Source organism: Myotis brandtii, unplaced genomic scaffold (assembly GCF_000412655.1).
Source record: "Myotis brandtii unplaced genomic scaffold, ASM41265v1 scaffold421, whole genome shotgun sequence".
NCBI lineage: Eukaryota > Metazoa > Chordata > Mammalia > Chiroptera > Vespertilionidae > Myotis > Myotis brandtii.
Genome location: NW_005366140.1, coordinates 2,337,778 through 2,349,299, shown reverse-complemented (window position 1 = coordinate 2,349,299; position 11,522 = coordinate 2,337,778). Strand labels below are relative to the sequence as shown.

Sequence of the window (11,522 nt, the reverse complement as noted above, 5' to 3'; positions counted from 1 at the left end):
CCCCCCGCCCCCTGCCCTTCAGGAGTCTCTATCCCCCCAGCCCTAACCACACTTCTCCCCTGATAGTCCCTCCTCAAGGTTCCCCATCACCCAAGTCCAGCAACAAACCATCCCTTCCACTGAACTCCTTTACTCGTTCAGCAAACACCCCAGAGTCCCCTCTGTGCCTGCCCTACCCAGCCCCCATGGAGCCTCCAGGTCAGAAGAGACAGCTGGACACAGTCGGCACCCCAGCCCTATGGTCAGAAGGAAGTACAGGCCTTTCGGGGTGTGGCGGAAGCACACCAAGGAAGGCTACAGGGAGGTGATTGATAGCTGGGGTTTGAGAGATGAATGCAAGTTTTCCAGGGGGGCTAAGTGGCAGGGAAGCCTTGCAGGCAGGTGAGAAGGTTTGGTGGGGCTTAACCTGCACAAGCCTCCACAAGTTGACTCTGCACAGCTGAGGAGCCAGCATATGGGACTGGGGCCCAGAGAGGGCAAGCAACTTGCCCACTGTCACACAGCAAATAAGTGGCTCCAACAAACTCTGTACTCTGAGCGTCCTCACTGTCACCATGATGTTCCCTCTGCCAAGAATGCCTTTCCCTCCCTCCGCTGCTGAAAAGCTCCTGTCAGGCTTTTCAGAGTCATCAGTGTGTAACCCTCTGGTCAAGAGAGAAAGGCCCCAGTGTACAGGTGGGGGAAAAGCCCTGGGGTACAGTTAGGGTGGACTGGGACCCCAGCGTCTCCTGGCCCTTGACATAGTCCCAGTCACACTTGCTCTCCCAAAAAGTGAGTTTCCAACCAGAGCAGCTGCGCTTGTCCTTGGCTTCCTCCGGTGAGAGCAGGATGGGCGAACAGAAGCCTGAGATCATATATTGAGAGCTACACAAAGTCCCTGCTGGAAATTAGACGGCAAGACATCCTTTGAGAAGATGAGGAAATGGGAGGAGCTTAAATGTGGCCCCTCCCCTCTGGGAGCAGGGCTCAGCGGCCCCATAGAGCCATCTGTCTTGAATTTTTACAAGTTCCAAAGGCCACGAAGCTGCCGAAGCTGCCGTTGCTCGGGGGATGCCCCCACATGCAATGTCATTAGACTCTAAGCCGGTGGCCTAGAGAGGAGCAGCGTCCTGCCCAAACTCGCGAGGCCAGTCCATTGAGACAAGGACCCAGAGGTGCGGGAGTTATAAATACGACAGTGAGTGAGGGTCTCCCGCCGGACAAGCAGGGAAGATGCGCGCTACCCCCGACTTCCACTCCACAGCGCCTCCAGCTGGGGGCCCAGGGTGCTGAAGGATGGTCGGTCTTGTGGGCTAGGAGCCCAGCACAGCTTCATGAGCTCATGAACCTGGGGGTGGGGTGGGGGAGGGGAAGACAACAGAGTCACATGGGAGTGGTAGGAAGGACATGACTCTTGTTCTAAAATATACTTAGACTCCATCCCTCCCCTGCTCCAAAGCCTCCCATGGCTCCCTACGGGTCTTAGAACAAAACCTCACCCTTCCTCTGCCTCCTTCCCTCCATTACCTCCTTCCTTCTTCCATCAGCCACATCATTACTTAAATGCACCAAGCTCATTCCTACCTCAGGGCCTTTACAGCTGCCGTATCCTCCACCGAGAAAGCCCTCTGCCAGCTCTCCCCATGGATGGGCTCCTCCTCTAGGTATCACCTCCTCTAAGAGGTCCTCCCTGACTACCCCTCCCTGATCACCTCCCCTGTTCATCTCCTTCCCACCAGAATGGTTTTCTTTTTTAAAAATATTTGTATTGATTTTTAGATTGAGAGGAAGGGAGAGGGAGAAACATCATTTGGCTGCCTCCTGCACGCTCCCTACTAGGGATCAAGCCTGCAGCCTGGGCATGTGCCCTGACCCCGGAATTGAAGCAGCAACCTTTCTATGCACAGGATCTTGCCCAACTAATTGAGCCACACAGGCCAGGGAGCCACCAGAATGTTTTTGTTAGTTTCTGCTGGTTCCTGGGAGGACCCTGCTGAGTCCCCAGCATCCGCACACAGTCGTAGCTCCATATTTGTGGCCCAAACCAATTAATTTATGAATGACCAACTGCATGGCAGAAACTCTCACAAAAGTTGTGATGATAGCCCTGGCTGGTGTTGCTCAATGGTTAGAGTGTTGACCCATACACCAAAAGGTCGTGGGATCAATTCCTGGTCCAGGGAGTGTACCTGGATTGCAGGTTTGATTCCTGCCCCACTGGGGTGCAAGCATGGGAGGCATCAATTGATGTCTCTCTCTCTCTTTCTCTTTCCCCCTCCCTCCCTTCCTTCCACTCTCTCTAAAAATCAATGGAAAACATTTCCTCTGGTGAGGACTAACAACAACAACAACAAAGTTGTGATGGTAAACATAAGAGTCCCTACGATTTTATTGAGAGCCCCCTGTGTGCTGGGCCTTCCCCTCCCGTCAGCCACTGTTATTTCCATTTTGGATTTGGGCAAACTGTGGCTCTGAAAATCTCAGCCTCACGCCCCAGCAGCTCGCAACCAAGAGACAACGTGGTGGAGAGACTCAGAGGGGCCAGCCGGCTTGCCAAGACCCTAGTGTGGGAAACCGAGTCAGTTCTTGCAAACACTCACCTCACCAGGGCAGGCTGGAGGTGCAGGCAGCCTCTGGCCCTCGGCCAGCAGGTCCAGGAGGCGGCAGAGAGCAGGCACATCTCGCTCACATCCCATCATCCGCAGGAACTCCTGGGGCCAGAGGGAACCCAGGTGATGGCGGGGAAGAGGGGAGCAGGTGGCTAGGGGGTAAGCCATCCTGAATGGAGGAAGGGCTCACTGCTGGTGGGGGTCGGGAGGGGTCCTCTGTGATGCAGGGGGCTGCCCGAGGGGAGGCGGTCAGCCATAGCGAGGCGGTGGGAGAAGGAGGGTGCTAGGGGCTCAGGGCGCTGACTCACAGCGGAGGGGCTGCAGCTCTTGTCGCTGTAGGTGAACAGCTCGTACAGAACAACCCCAAAGCTCCAGACATCTGACTGGCGCGAGAAGATGTTGTCCGAGAGGGACTCCGGGGCGTACCTGGAGGAGACAGGGCGGCCTTGGGGTGCGAGCAGGGGCGGAGGACAGGAGCGGAGCAGCACTGGGCTCGGGCAGCTGTCCAGGGCAGGTGGGCTAAAGGAGGGTCAGACTCCAGCTCCAGGGTCTCAGTTCCCCTGACTGTGGGATGGAGCTGAGTCTGTGGCCAGCCAGGCGGGACCTGGGGGCGGGGGTGGGGTGGGGTGTCAACTCTGTGGCCTGTAGTTGTGGGAACGGGAGGGGCCAGTGAGGAGGGGGCCGGGGGGAGGGGGGAGCCAGGACTGTAAGGAGAAGGGACCGGATCAGAACAGTGGGAGGAAGGGAGGGGCCCGGATGGTGGAGAGGAGAAGCAGGGACCAGGGCGGGGCTCAGGGTGCAGCTGCAGCTGTGGGCGGGGCCAGCACCCTGGGAGGAGGGGCGTAGCCAGGGAGGGAAAGGCCTGTGGGGAAGAGGGGCGCGTTGAAGCGGGGTTTCCCACCAGAAGATGGGGCTTTGGCCCGGTTCCCGGACAACGTAATAGTCTTTGTCCAGCGGTAGCAGCTTGGCAAGGCCGAAGTCAGCGATCTTGACGTGCGTCTCACTCTCCACCAGGATGTTCCGCGCTGCCAGGTCGCGGTGCACACAGCGGCGGGAGCCCAGGTACTCCATGCCCTGCAGGCGGACATGGGGTCCGGACCCCAGGATGACTCAGCAGGGGCCTGAACCCGACCTGGATCCAGATCCCAAGCCTAACCCCACTGCCCCATCCTACACTCCAGTCCTGACCTTAGCCCGAACTCAACCCCACCTCCAACCAGACCTGGACCCCGAACATAAACCTTCAGCTTTCCCCAGACTCCACTCAGACTCCCCCCCCAGGCTAGCCAGCTCGGCCGCAGGTCCAGGGGCTTCCGCCGCACCTTGCAGATCTGCGAGGCGTAGAGGAGCAGGCGGCCAGCATCGACGCGCGCCCGGTGCCGCTGCAGGAAGTCGCGCAGGCAGCCGCTGGGCAGGTATTCCATGACCAGCCGCAGGCTCTGGCGGCCTAGGAGGCAGGGAGGCGGGAGGAGTCACTACGGGCCCAGCCCTTGTCTACTCCCTTCCCCATGCTTCCTCCTGTCCCGAGTGGGACCCAGGGTTCTTCCTGGACTCAGTATTGCTTTCTATAAAACTAGAGGCCAGATGCACAAAATGCGGCGGCTGCATCGGCTGCCCGGGCTTGGACCGGAAGGACGTCCGGTCTAATTAGCACATTACGCTTTTATTATTATAGATGGGAAGGCAACAACACTTATTGCTGATGTCGCTTGAGTACTTTGCACCATATATACTGAGTCATTGACACCTCAGAATGACCCATTTTTCAGGTGGGAATATTGAAACTCAGAAAAATCACCCTTCCCTTGGGACAGGGCGGGAAGTGATAGCGCAGAATAAATAACAGTGTCCACGGCACCTACTGGTGTTCGCAGACTACCCCAAAGCGGCACTGCAGGGTGATGAGGAAGTGGGGTGTAAAGAGCGCCCATTGGGGCGGGGTGCACCTGGGCCATAGCTGACGCCACGGTACTTGACAATGAAGTCGCTGTGCAGGGCTTTGAGGATCTGGATCTCCCGCTGGAAGTCCCTCTGCTGGTCTGGCCCGCTGTGCTGCAGCTGCTTCACAGCCACCAGGGCGCCCGTGTTGTCTCCCAGGGGGTCGTAGCGGCACAGTTCCACGCTGCCAAAGTTGCCCTGAGGGAGAGCAGGGCTGGTGTCCACGTGCCTGGGTGCCACCCTGCCCACCCCAGCCCAGCCCACCTCACCTTGCCTAGCTGTGAAATGTACTTGAGGTGTCTCTCCTCAAAGATGGTAGGGTCCTGGCAGGCGTAGAGCTGGGCGCCATTCCACAGCCCGTCATGGGGTGCCAGGGCACCAGGTGTGGGGTCCGAGAGGAGCTCATAATCTGGGGGCCACAGACAGTGAGTGGTCAGAAACTGATCTGCTGTGTGACCTCAATCTGCACGCAGACCCCTTCTGTGCACATGGCCACCGCGAGCCAAAGGGTACTTTGTGGGGCTGAAGTAGTGCCCTCAGGGCCCAGGCAGGGCACACCCTGTGCCACTACACGTGGCTATGGGTATTGAAGGGCTTTTCCAGACTCCACTGCTGTGAGCTGTGGTCACATGATTGAGCTCGGACTGATGGGGGAGATGCACTCTGCACCCCTTCAGGTCTGGCACATGGAAACCTAGAATTGGACCCTCCACACTCTTTCTTTTAACTACAGAGGATCCAACAGAGACCTGAGGCCCTGGGATGGGTGGAGCCACAAAAGAAGAGGTGCCTGTTGACCTGGACATTGAATGAGAGCTAAACACCCATCATGTTCAGTCTTGAGCTCAGGTGCTGTTTGTTACAGCTGCTATCAAACTGACCATTACAGCTGACTGTTACAGGACCAACACTCCAATCCAGGGGTCCTCAAACTACGGCCCGCCGAAAACATTTGTTTTTTTTACTTCAAAATAAGATATGTGCAGTGTGCATAGGAATTTGTTCATAGTTTTTTTTTTAAACTATAGTCTGGCCCTCCAACGGTCTGAGGGACAGTGAACTGGCCCCCTGTTTAAAAAGTTTGAGGACCCCTGCTCCAATCTTTCTAGGCACACAGATTGGGCTCTGCTCCCACTGGGCCCAATACCACATGCAGGTCCTGCCCACCCTGCGGCCCAGGGAGCACCTGATGTAATGAGGTTGTTCAGGTCACGGATGACAGCGCGAAAGGAGGGCCTGTGGCCTGGCTCATAGGCCATGCACTGTTGGATCAGCAGGGCCAGCTCCATCCACTTAGGGGCAGGCAGCTGCTGCCGGTCCTCATAAAACTGGAGCTTCTGAGGATGGAAGGAGGAGCTAGTCACCCTGGTGCCCCCTCAGGAGGCCTTCCCGGACCCACTTGTCCTCCCGCAGCTGTCAAAGGGGAACTCTGACCTTGGCGGGCTCCAGGGTGCTGATGGGCATCGTGACACCGCTGAACACTTCCCAGACTGTGGCGCCGAAGCCCCACTTGTCAGCTTCCAAGCTAAGTGTCCGGGCCTCCTGGAGACATTCAGGGGCCACCCAGGGGATCCTGTCAGTGAGCACTGTGGGGGCGGAGAGGGCACCAAGGGTCACTTCCTTGCCCCAAGAGGCCCCTCCTGCCTCCAGCCCTCTGCACTTACTCTCCAGGCTTAGCACAGTGGGGCTGACACCGGGATCACTCAGCTTGATGAAGGGCGGGCTCCCATCAGCCCCCTCCCGAGCCAGGAGCACCTTCCGGGCTGAGACGTTGCCATGCGGGAGGCCTTTGTCCTCCTAAGTGGGCCGGGCATAAGGAGATGCCGGGGAGGGTGTGATGCGTGAATATGCTGGCTGCTGATGGCTACGCGCCCTGCAAAGCCCCCCTGGGGCTGCTCAGACCACACTCTAGAATCTTCCCTAGAATACTGGCAGCCTGACTGGCCTCCTCTAGTCCACCCCCTATTATGATGCCCCCCGCCCCCCTTCTCGAATACTGCTCTCCCACCCTGTGGCTGGCTCCCCATTGGCTTCAGGATAAAGACAAAGGTCCGCCCTGACCAGTTTGGCTCAGTGGCTACAGCATCGACCTGTGGACTGAAGAATCCCAGGTTCGATTCTGGTCAAGGGCATGTACCTTGGTTGCGGGCACATCCCCAGTAGGGGGTGTGCAGGAGGCAGCTGATTGATGTTTCTCTCTCATGGATGTTTCTAACTCTCTATCCCTCTCCCTTCCTTTCTGTAAAAAATCAGTAAAATATATATATAAAAAAAAAAGACAAACGTCCTCAGCCTGGCATTCAAGGCCTTCTGCATTCTTCCCATGAGCTCTCACACCCCGACCCTGGTCTCCTGCCAAGTGAACGAAACGATGCACCCCGACATGAAACGTACCCTGTTCGCTGCAAGGCCTTTGCCCAGGCTGTTCTCTCAGCCCTCCTTGCTTTCTCCTCATGATGAGCTCCAGCTCAACCTTCCAGGCCCCGGCTCTTGGGGAAGACGTCCCCCTGACCCAGCCTCATGGCTCACTACTCCCCGGTGTCCACATGACCAGCTGTCCCTTCCTCTGCTCTTACATCTCTGAGCCCGAACATATGCTTTGCCCTCCATCTAAAATGCCTCCCCTGGCACCCTTGCCAAACTGCTATCCATACAACAGAGCCCACCCTCAAACCCCCCCTTCCCCCCGAGAATGGAGGATGGAGCAGGCAGAGGAGCACTCACCAGATAGTTGAGAGCATAGGCCAGCTGTTTGATCACCTGAAGCTTCCAGCTGGCTGGCACCAAGTGGCCACACTTGCGCAGGTATGTGTCCAGTGCTCCCAGGCGTACAAATTCCTGCACCATGATGCCTGGTGGCAGCACAGGGAAGGGCAGGGTTGGGAGGCAGGACTGCACCCTGTGCGACAGGCTCCGCCTCCACTCCGCCTCAGGAGTCACTACACTCTGTGCTCTGACTGTTCCCTCCCCGGCTCCTCCATCCTTACCCTGCTCACCTCTCCACCTCCCCTCCCCCCTCTCAGAACTCTGCCTGAACAGCCTGGAAGGTTCTGAGCTCTCTCTGTATCTCACATCCAGCCCTTCGCATATTTGGTGTCTTCTGCCTAGAACACCCCTCTTCTCTCTCTTCCCTAATTCCTACCGATCCTCACCGCCCCAGAACCGTTGCCTGATCTCCAGGCCGTGTCGGCGGTCTCTGGCCACCCCGGGTGCCCTGCACTGTCCCCATTGCACACGATCATGTCACCTGGCCAGCCTGTCATGTTCTCGGCTGTGCACCCAACACCTGGGGTGAGCTAAACGGGCGGGATGGAGGGTGGAGGGCAGTGTGTCCCTGACAGAGTTGCAGAAGGTAGTCAGTGAAGTGACATTGGAACCAGGTCTGGCCTGAGAGTGTTCTGGGGCTGGTATTGGTGGGAGCCTGGAGTGGCGACTGAGGGGCACATGTACAGCGATGGGCCCTGTGTGTGTATTTCTAATGCTGCCATGGAGAGACTCAGTGAGCAGTGGCGGGGTGGAGGGGGGTGGGGCACAGGGTGTCTCTTACTGTCTCCGGCCATGCACACGCCATGAAGCAACACCAGATGCTGGTACGACACTTGGCTCATCAAACTCGCTGCTTCCAGGAATGACTGGGGAGGTCAGGAGGGAGAGAAGATGCACGGGTTCCTCTCACTCCAGGATCCGACCAGAGGCCCCAAACTTGCAGCTCACAAACCTGCCTTGGGAGGAGGCCTGGCCCCAACTTTTTCTGGGCCTGGGTCCCACTGTGAGTGGACACCGCACGGTATATCATAATTTTCTGACGGCGGCTGGAAGTGGGCACTGTAGTCTACCTCGAGTCTCTCACAGGTAAGTGGGAGATTTGGGGGTTAAGCAAGGCCTAGCCCCTCTGATGCCTCCATCGGCACCACTCCCTGTCCTTTGCACACTCCTCTCTAGCCCACTGGCCTCCTCACTGTTCCTCAAATGTGCCATGCCCAGTCCTGCCTCGGGACCCTTGCACTGGCTAGTGCATTCTTTCCATCTGCATCGGTGTCCCCCAGCTCTTCCGTACTTCATCGTTTGGAGATGCTGTGGCTACATTTCTGTGTCTTAAAATGCCTCTGATTCCATGACCCTCTCTCCAGCCAGCCCTGACCCCAAAGGCCTGGTCCCCACCCGCTCACCTCCATGCAGTGCTTATGCTTAGCATCCAACACTTTGAGCAGCACCTCCGTCTCCCGAGGCTCCCCATCCACAGTCTCGTGGCGACAGCCCCGGTAAATCTTGGTGAAGGATCCATGACCCAGGTTCTCACACTGGAGGGTGAGGGAACAATAGGAGAGGCCAGTAAGGGCACTCCTGTGGGATTCTGACCTCCTCACCCCCACCCCCCTTGGCCTGAGCAAGGCACAGGCACTGGTCCCATTTTACAGATGATGAAGCAGAAGCACAGAGAGGTTACATCACATGCCTGAGGCCACACAGCAGAGGTGGATGCAGACCAGGTCTCTGGACTCCAGCTGAGGCCCCCATCCACCCCTGTTTCCTGAGGCTCCTTACCCACTCCAGGCTGTCAGCGGCGATCTTGTGAAATGTCATCTGACTCAGCTGGCATCCCGAGTGGGGCTGAACAGGGGATGATGTGGGTGGACTGCAACCTCTCCGGACCACAATCAGGTTGGACTTTTCTGCAAGGAGCGGGTGGAGAGAAAAAAACCAGAGGTCAGAGGTGAAAGGCCCTCAAAGGTTTGCTCACTTCCTGTCTTAGTTTGGAGTCGCCCCAGGAAGCTGGCCCTGAGATGAAGACTCCAGGGCACAGGGCTCACTTGAGAGGAGACTCCAGGTAGCCCCTGGGTGAGGGGTTGGGGAGTGAAACAGTGGGAAGGAACCTGCGGGGGGGCGCCAATGAGCAACCAGCACTATGGTCAACCGGGTCTCAGTGTTGCCAGGGGCTCTGGGAAACTCAGCACTCACACCACAGAGCTGCCCCATCCCAGGGGTTTGTCTGAGAGTGAAATTCACCCAGAGGGAAGGGCAAAAGACGAAGGGAGATTGAGTGCTAGTGGCATCCCTCCATCAGATTCTGGATTCAGTCCGAAGGCAGTAATCTATCCCACAAGCCAATGAATCAACTTTTTCTTCCCTAAAGCACTTGCATTTTCTGCCACTTGCCACCCAAGAGCTGTGACAAACAGAAGAGCAGGGCCCCAGATGACTCCTCAGCTCAAGGGAGAGGGCGGGCTCACCTTTGGGCCTAGGGGTGCAGCAGAAGGTGAGGTTCAGAGCAACCCCGTCTACATGCAGACCACCGTCCCAGCAGGCCGCCAGGAGCTCTCGGAGACTGCTATGGGGTCGGCCAAGGCCAGCCAGGGAGAAGGTTCCTGTGGGGTCGCACCGGATGAGGCAGCCCTTGTAATCGGGGCCCAGCGGGGTCTGCAAGGAGGAGTGGTCCCTGAGTGGGAGTAGGCCACACTCCTCGATCTCTCCCTCTTCCTTGAGCACTACAGCGCTCCAAGCCTTTGCACATGCTGTTTCCCTCCACTGGGAATGTCTTTCCCCTTCCCTTCTTCAGGAAGCAAATGCTCACACATCTTTCAGGTCTCCACTCAAATCTCACCTCCTCCAGGAAGCCCTCCCTGACCTCCTGGCTCCTAGCAGTGGACTAACCTGGACACACACAGTGAGGAGGAAGCTGTCGAAATCCTGGGGGCTGCGGCGGAGAACGTAGGAGCCAGGGAGGGATCCTCCAGTCTTGAGCTTGTTGATGGCAAAATCCAGGCTTGGGGAAAGGTAGAAGGGAACCAAGATCGCAAGACAAAGAGATGGAGGCAGAGAAACCAAGCCAGGCCTGGTTTCTAACTCTGATCTCTCTGAGGCCCTGGGATCCTCACCAGGTAACATTCCCTCCCTCCCCCATATGGAAAATGGGCCAAATGATGGGTTTCTGCCTAGGAGATTAAGCAAGAGGAAATGGCCTGGGACCCCAGGCGTCAGAGGGAGGGACATGGTTGCCCGGGCAGCAAGAGACCCCAGCCTCTGAGTGCTGACCATGCACCAGCCGCTGTCCAGCACTTGACCCCTTGCCCAGGGGTCCGGGAAGGCGAGGACATTGAGGCACCAAGAAGGGGAGTGACCAGGGTTTGGACCCGGGTGGAACAGGCTACCCAGGGCGGGTATGGGAGGCCGGTCCTTACGTGATGGGGCCGTGGCACTGCTGGGCCACCTCCTCCAGCAGCCGCGGCGGCGCCACCTCCTTGCAGAAGTAGTGCTGGGAGTCCGTGGTCAGTCGGAAGTAGCCGTCCACGAGCGCCACGAAGGACAAGGAGGCTGGCAGCCCCGGGAACTCAGCCTCCTGCGAGGGGCCGAGGGGCCGAGGGCCGCGTTAGCGCCTGTTGTGGTCCCCGCTCTCGGGTAAGTCGAAGAGGGGCGTCCAGCACCCACCAGGATCTGGTTGTCTGTCCTGGTGATGGTGACCAGGCGATGCTCCCCAGCTGGGCCAACGCGCGGGGCCTGCTTGATGCTGATGTCCACGATTTCTGGGAAGTCGCAGAAAGGCTGGAAGACCTGGGAGGGAGGCGGGGGCCTGAGGGCGGGAGTCCGCTTTCTCGGAGTCCCCAAATGCTCTTGGAAGCCTGAACCCCACCAGCCCACACAATGAACCCCGCAGCTCGCAGCCGGGCCCAGTCCATGCCTTTCCCACCTCGCCCCTGCCAAGCCCCCCTCTTCTACTAATCACACCCCTCTCGACCCCTGCCCTGCCCATCCCCAAATTTCCCCCACCCGACCCCTGCCAAAACCCTCCTCCATCTCAGTGGGAACCTCCCTGAGCCCCTCCCTTGCTGAGCTCCACTTGATTTCCCCTCTTAGTCCAGTCGGAAGCCCCACCCCCTCTCTTAGTCCCGCCTCCTCCCTGTACTCGGTTCGCTCCGCCCAACCAGCTCCTTCCCTCTCAGCCCCGCCCATTCTCATTCCCGCCTCCTCACTCAGCCCCGCCCCTCACTCTGCTAGCCA

General features: G+C 58.2%; 1 protein-coding gene across 3 annotated transcripts in view; it reads right to left on the bottom strand.

The window, feature by feature from the left end:
• Nucleotides 1-114: 114 nt before the first annotated feature.
• Nucleotides 115-11,522, bottom strand: part of JAK3 (Janus kinase 3) — a 15,055-nt gene continuing 3,647 nt past the window's right edge. For all 3 annotated transcript variants that reach the window (XM_005873878.2, XM_005873877.2, XM_014545787.1), the window contains exons 7-24: nt 10,953-11,075; nt 10,706-10,863; nt 10,179-10,290; nt 9,758-9,944; nt 9,072-9,199; nt 8,696-8,827; nt 8,074-8,158; nt 7,251-7,378; nt 6,191-6,323; nt 5,961-6,112; nt 5,713-5,863; nt 4,796-4,935; nt 4,535-4,724; nt 3,911-4,035; nt 3,490-3,662; nt 2,897-3,014; nt 2,580-2,690; nt 115-1,327 (exon numbers count right to left, since the gene is read on the bottom strand). In XM_005873878.2, the coding sequence (XP_005873940.1) occupies nt 1,220-1,327; nt 2,580-2,690; nt 2,897-3,014; nt 3,490-3,662; nt 3,911-4,035; nt 4,535-4,724; nt 4,796-4,935; nt 5,713-5,863; nt 5,961-6,112; nt 6,191-6,323; nt 7,251-7,378; nt 8,074-8,158; nt 8,696-8,827; nt 9,072-9,199; nt 9,758-9,944; nt 10,179-10,290; nt 10,706-10,863; nt 10,953-11,075 (2,454 nt within the window). In that variant the 3' untranslated portion in view covers nt 115-1,219. The remainder of the gene's footprint in view (nt 1,328-2,579; nt 2,691-2,896; nt 3,015-3,489; nt 3,663-3,910; nt 4,036-4,534; nt 4,725-4,795; nt 4,936-5,712; nt 5,864-5,960; nt 6,113-6,190; nt 6,324-7,250; nt 7,379-8,073; nt 8,159-8,695; nt 8,828-9,071; nt 9,200-9,757; nt 9,945-10,178; nt 10,291-10,705; nt 10,864-10,952; nt 11,076-11,522) is intronic.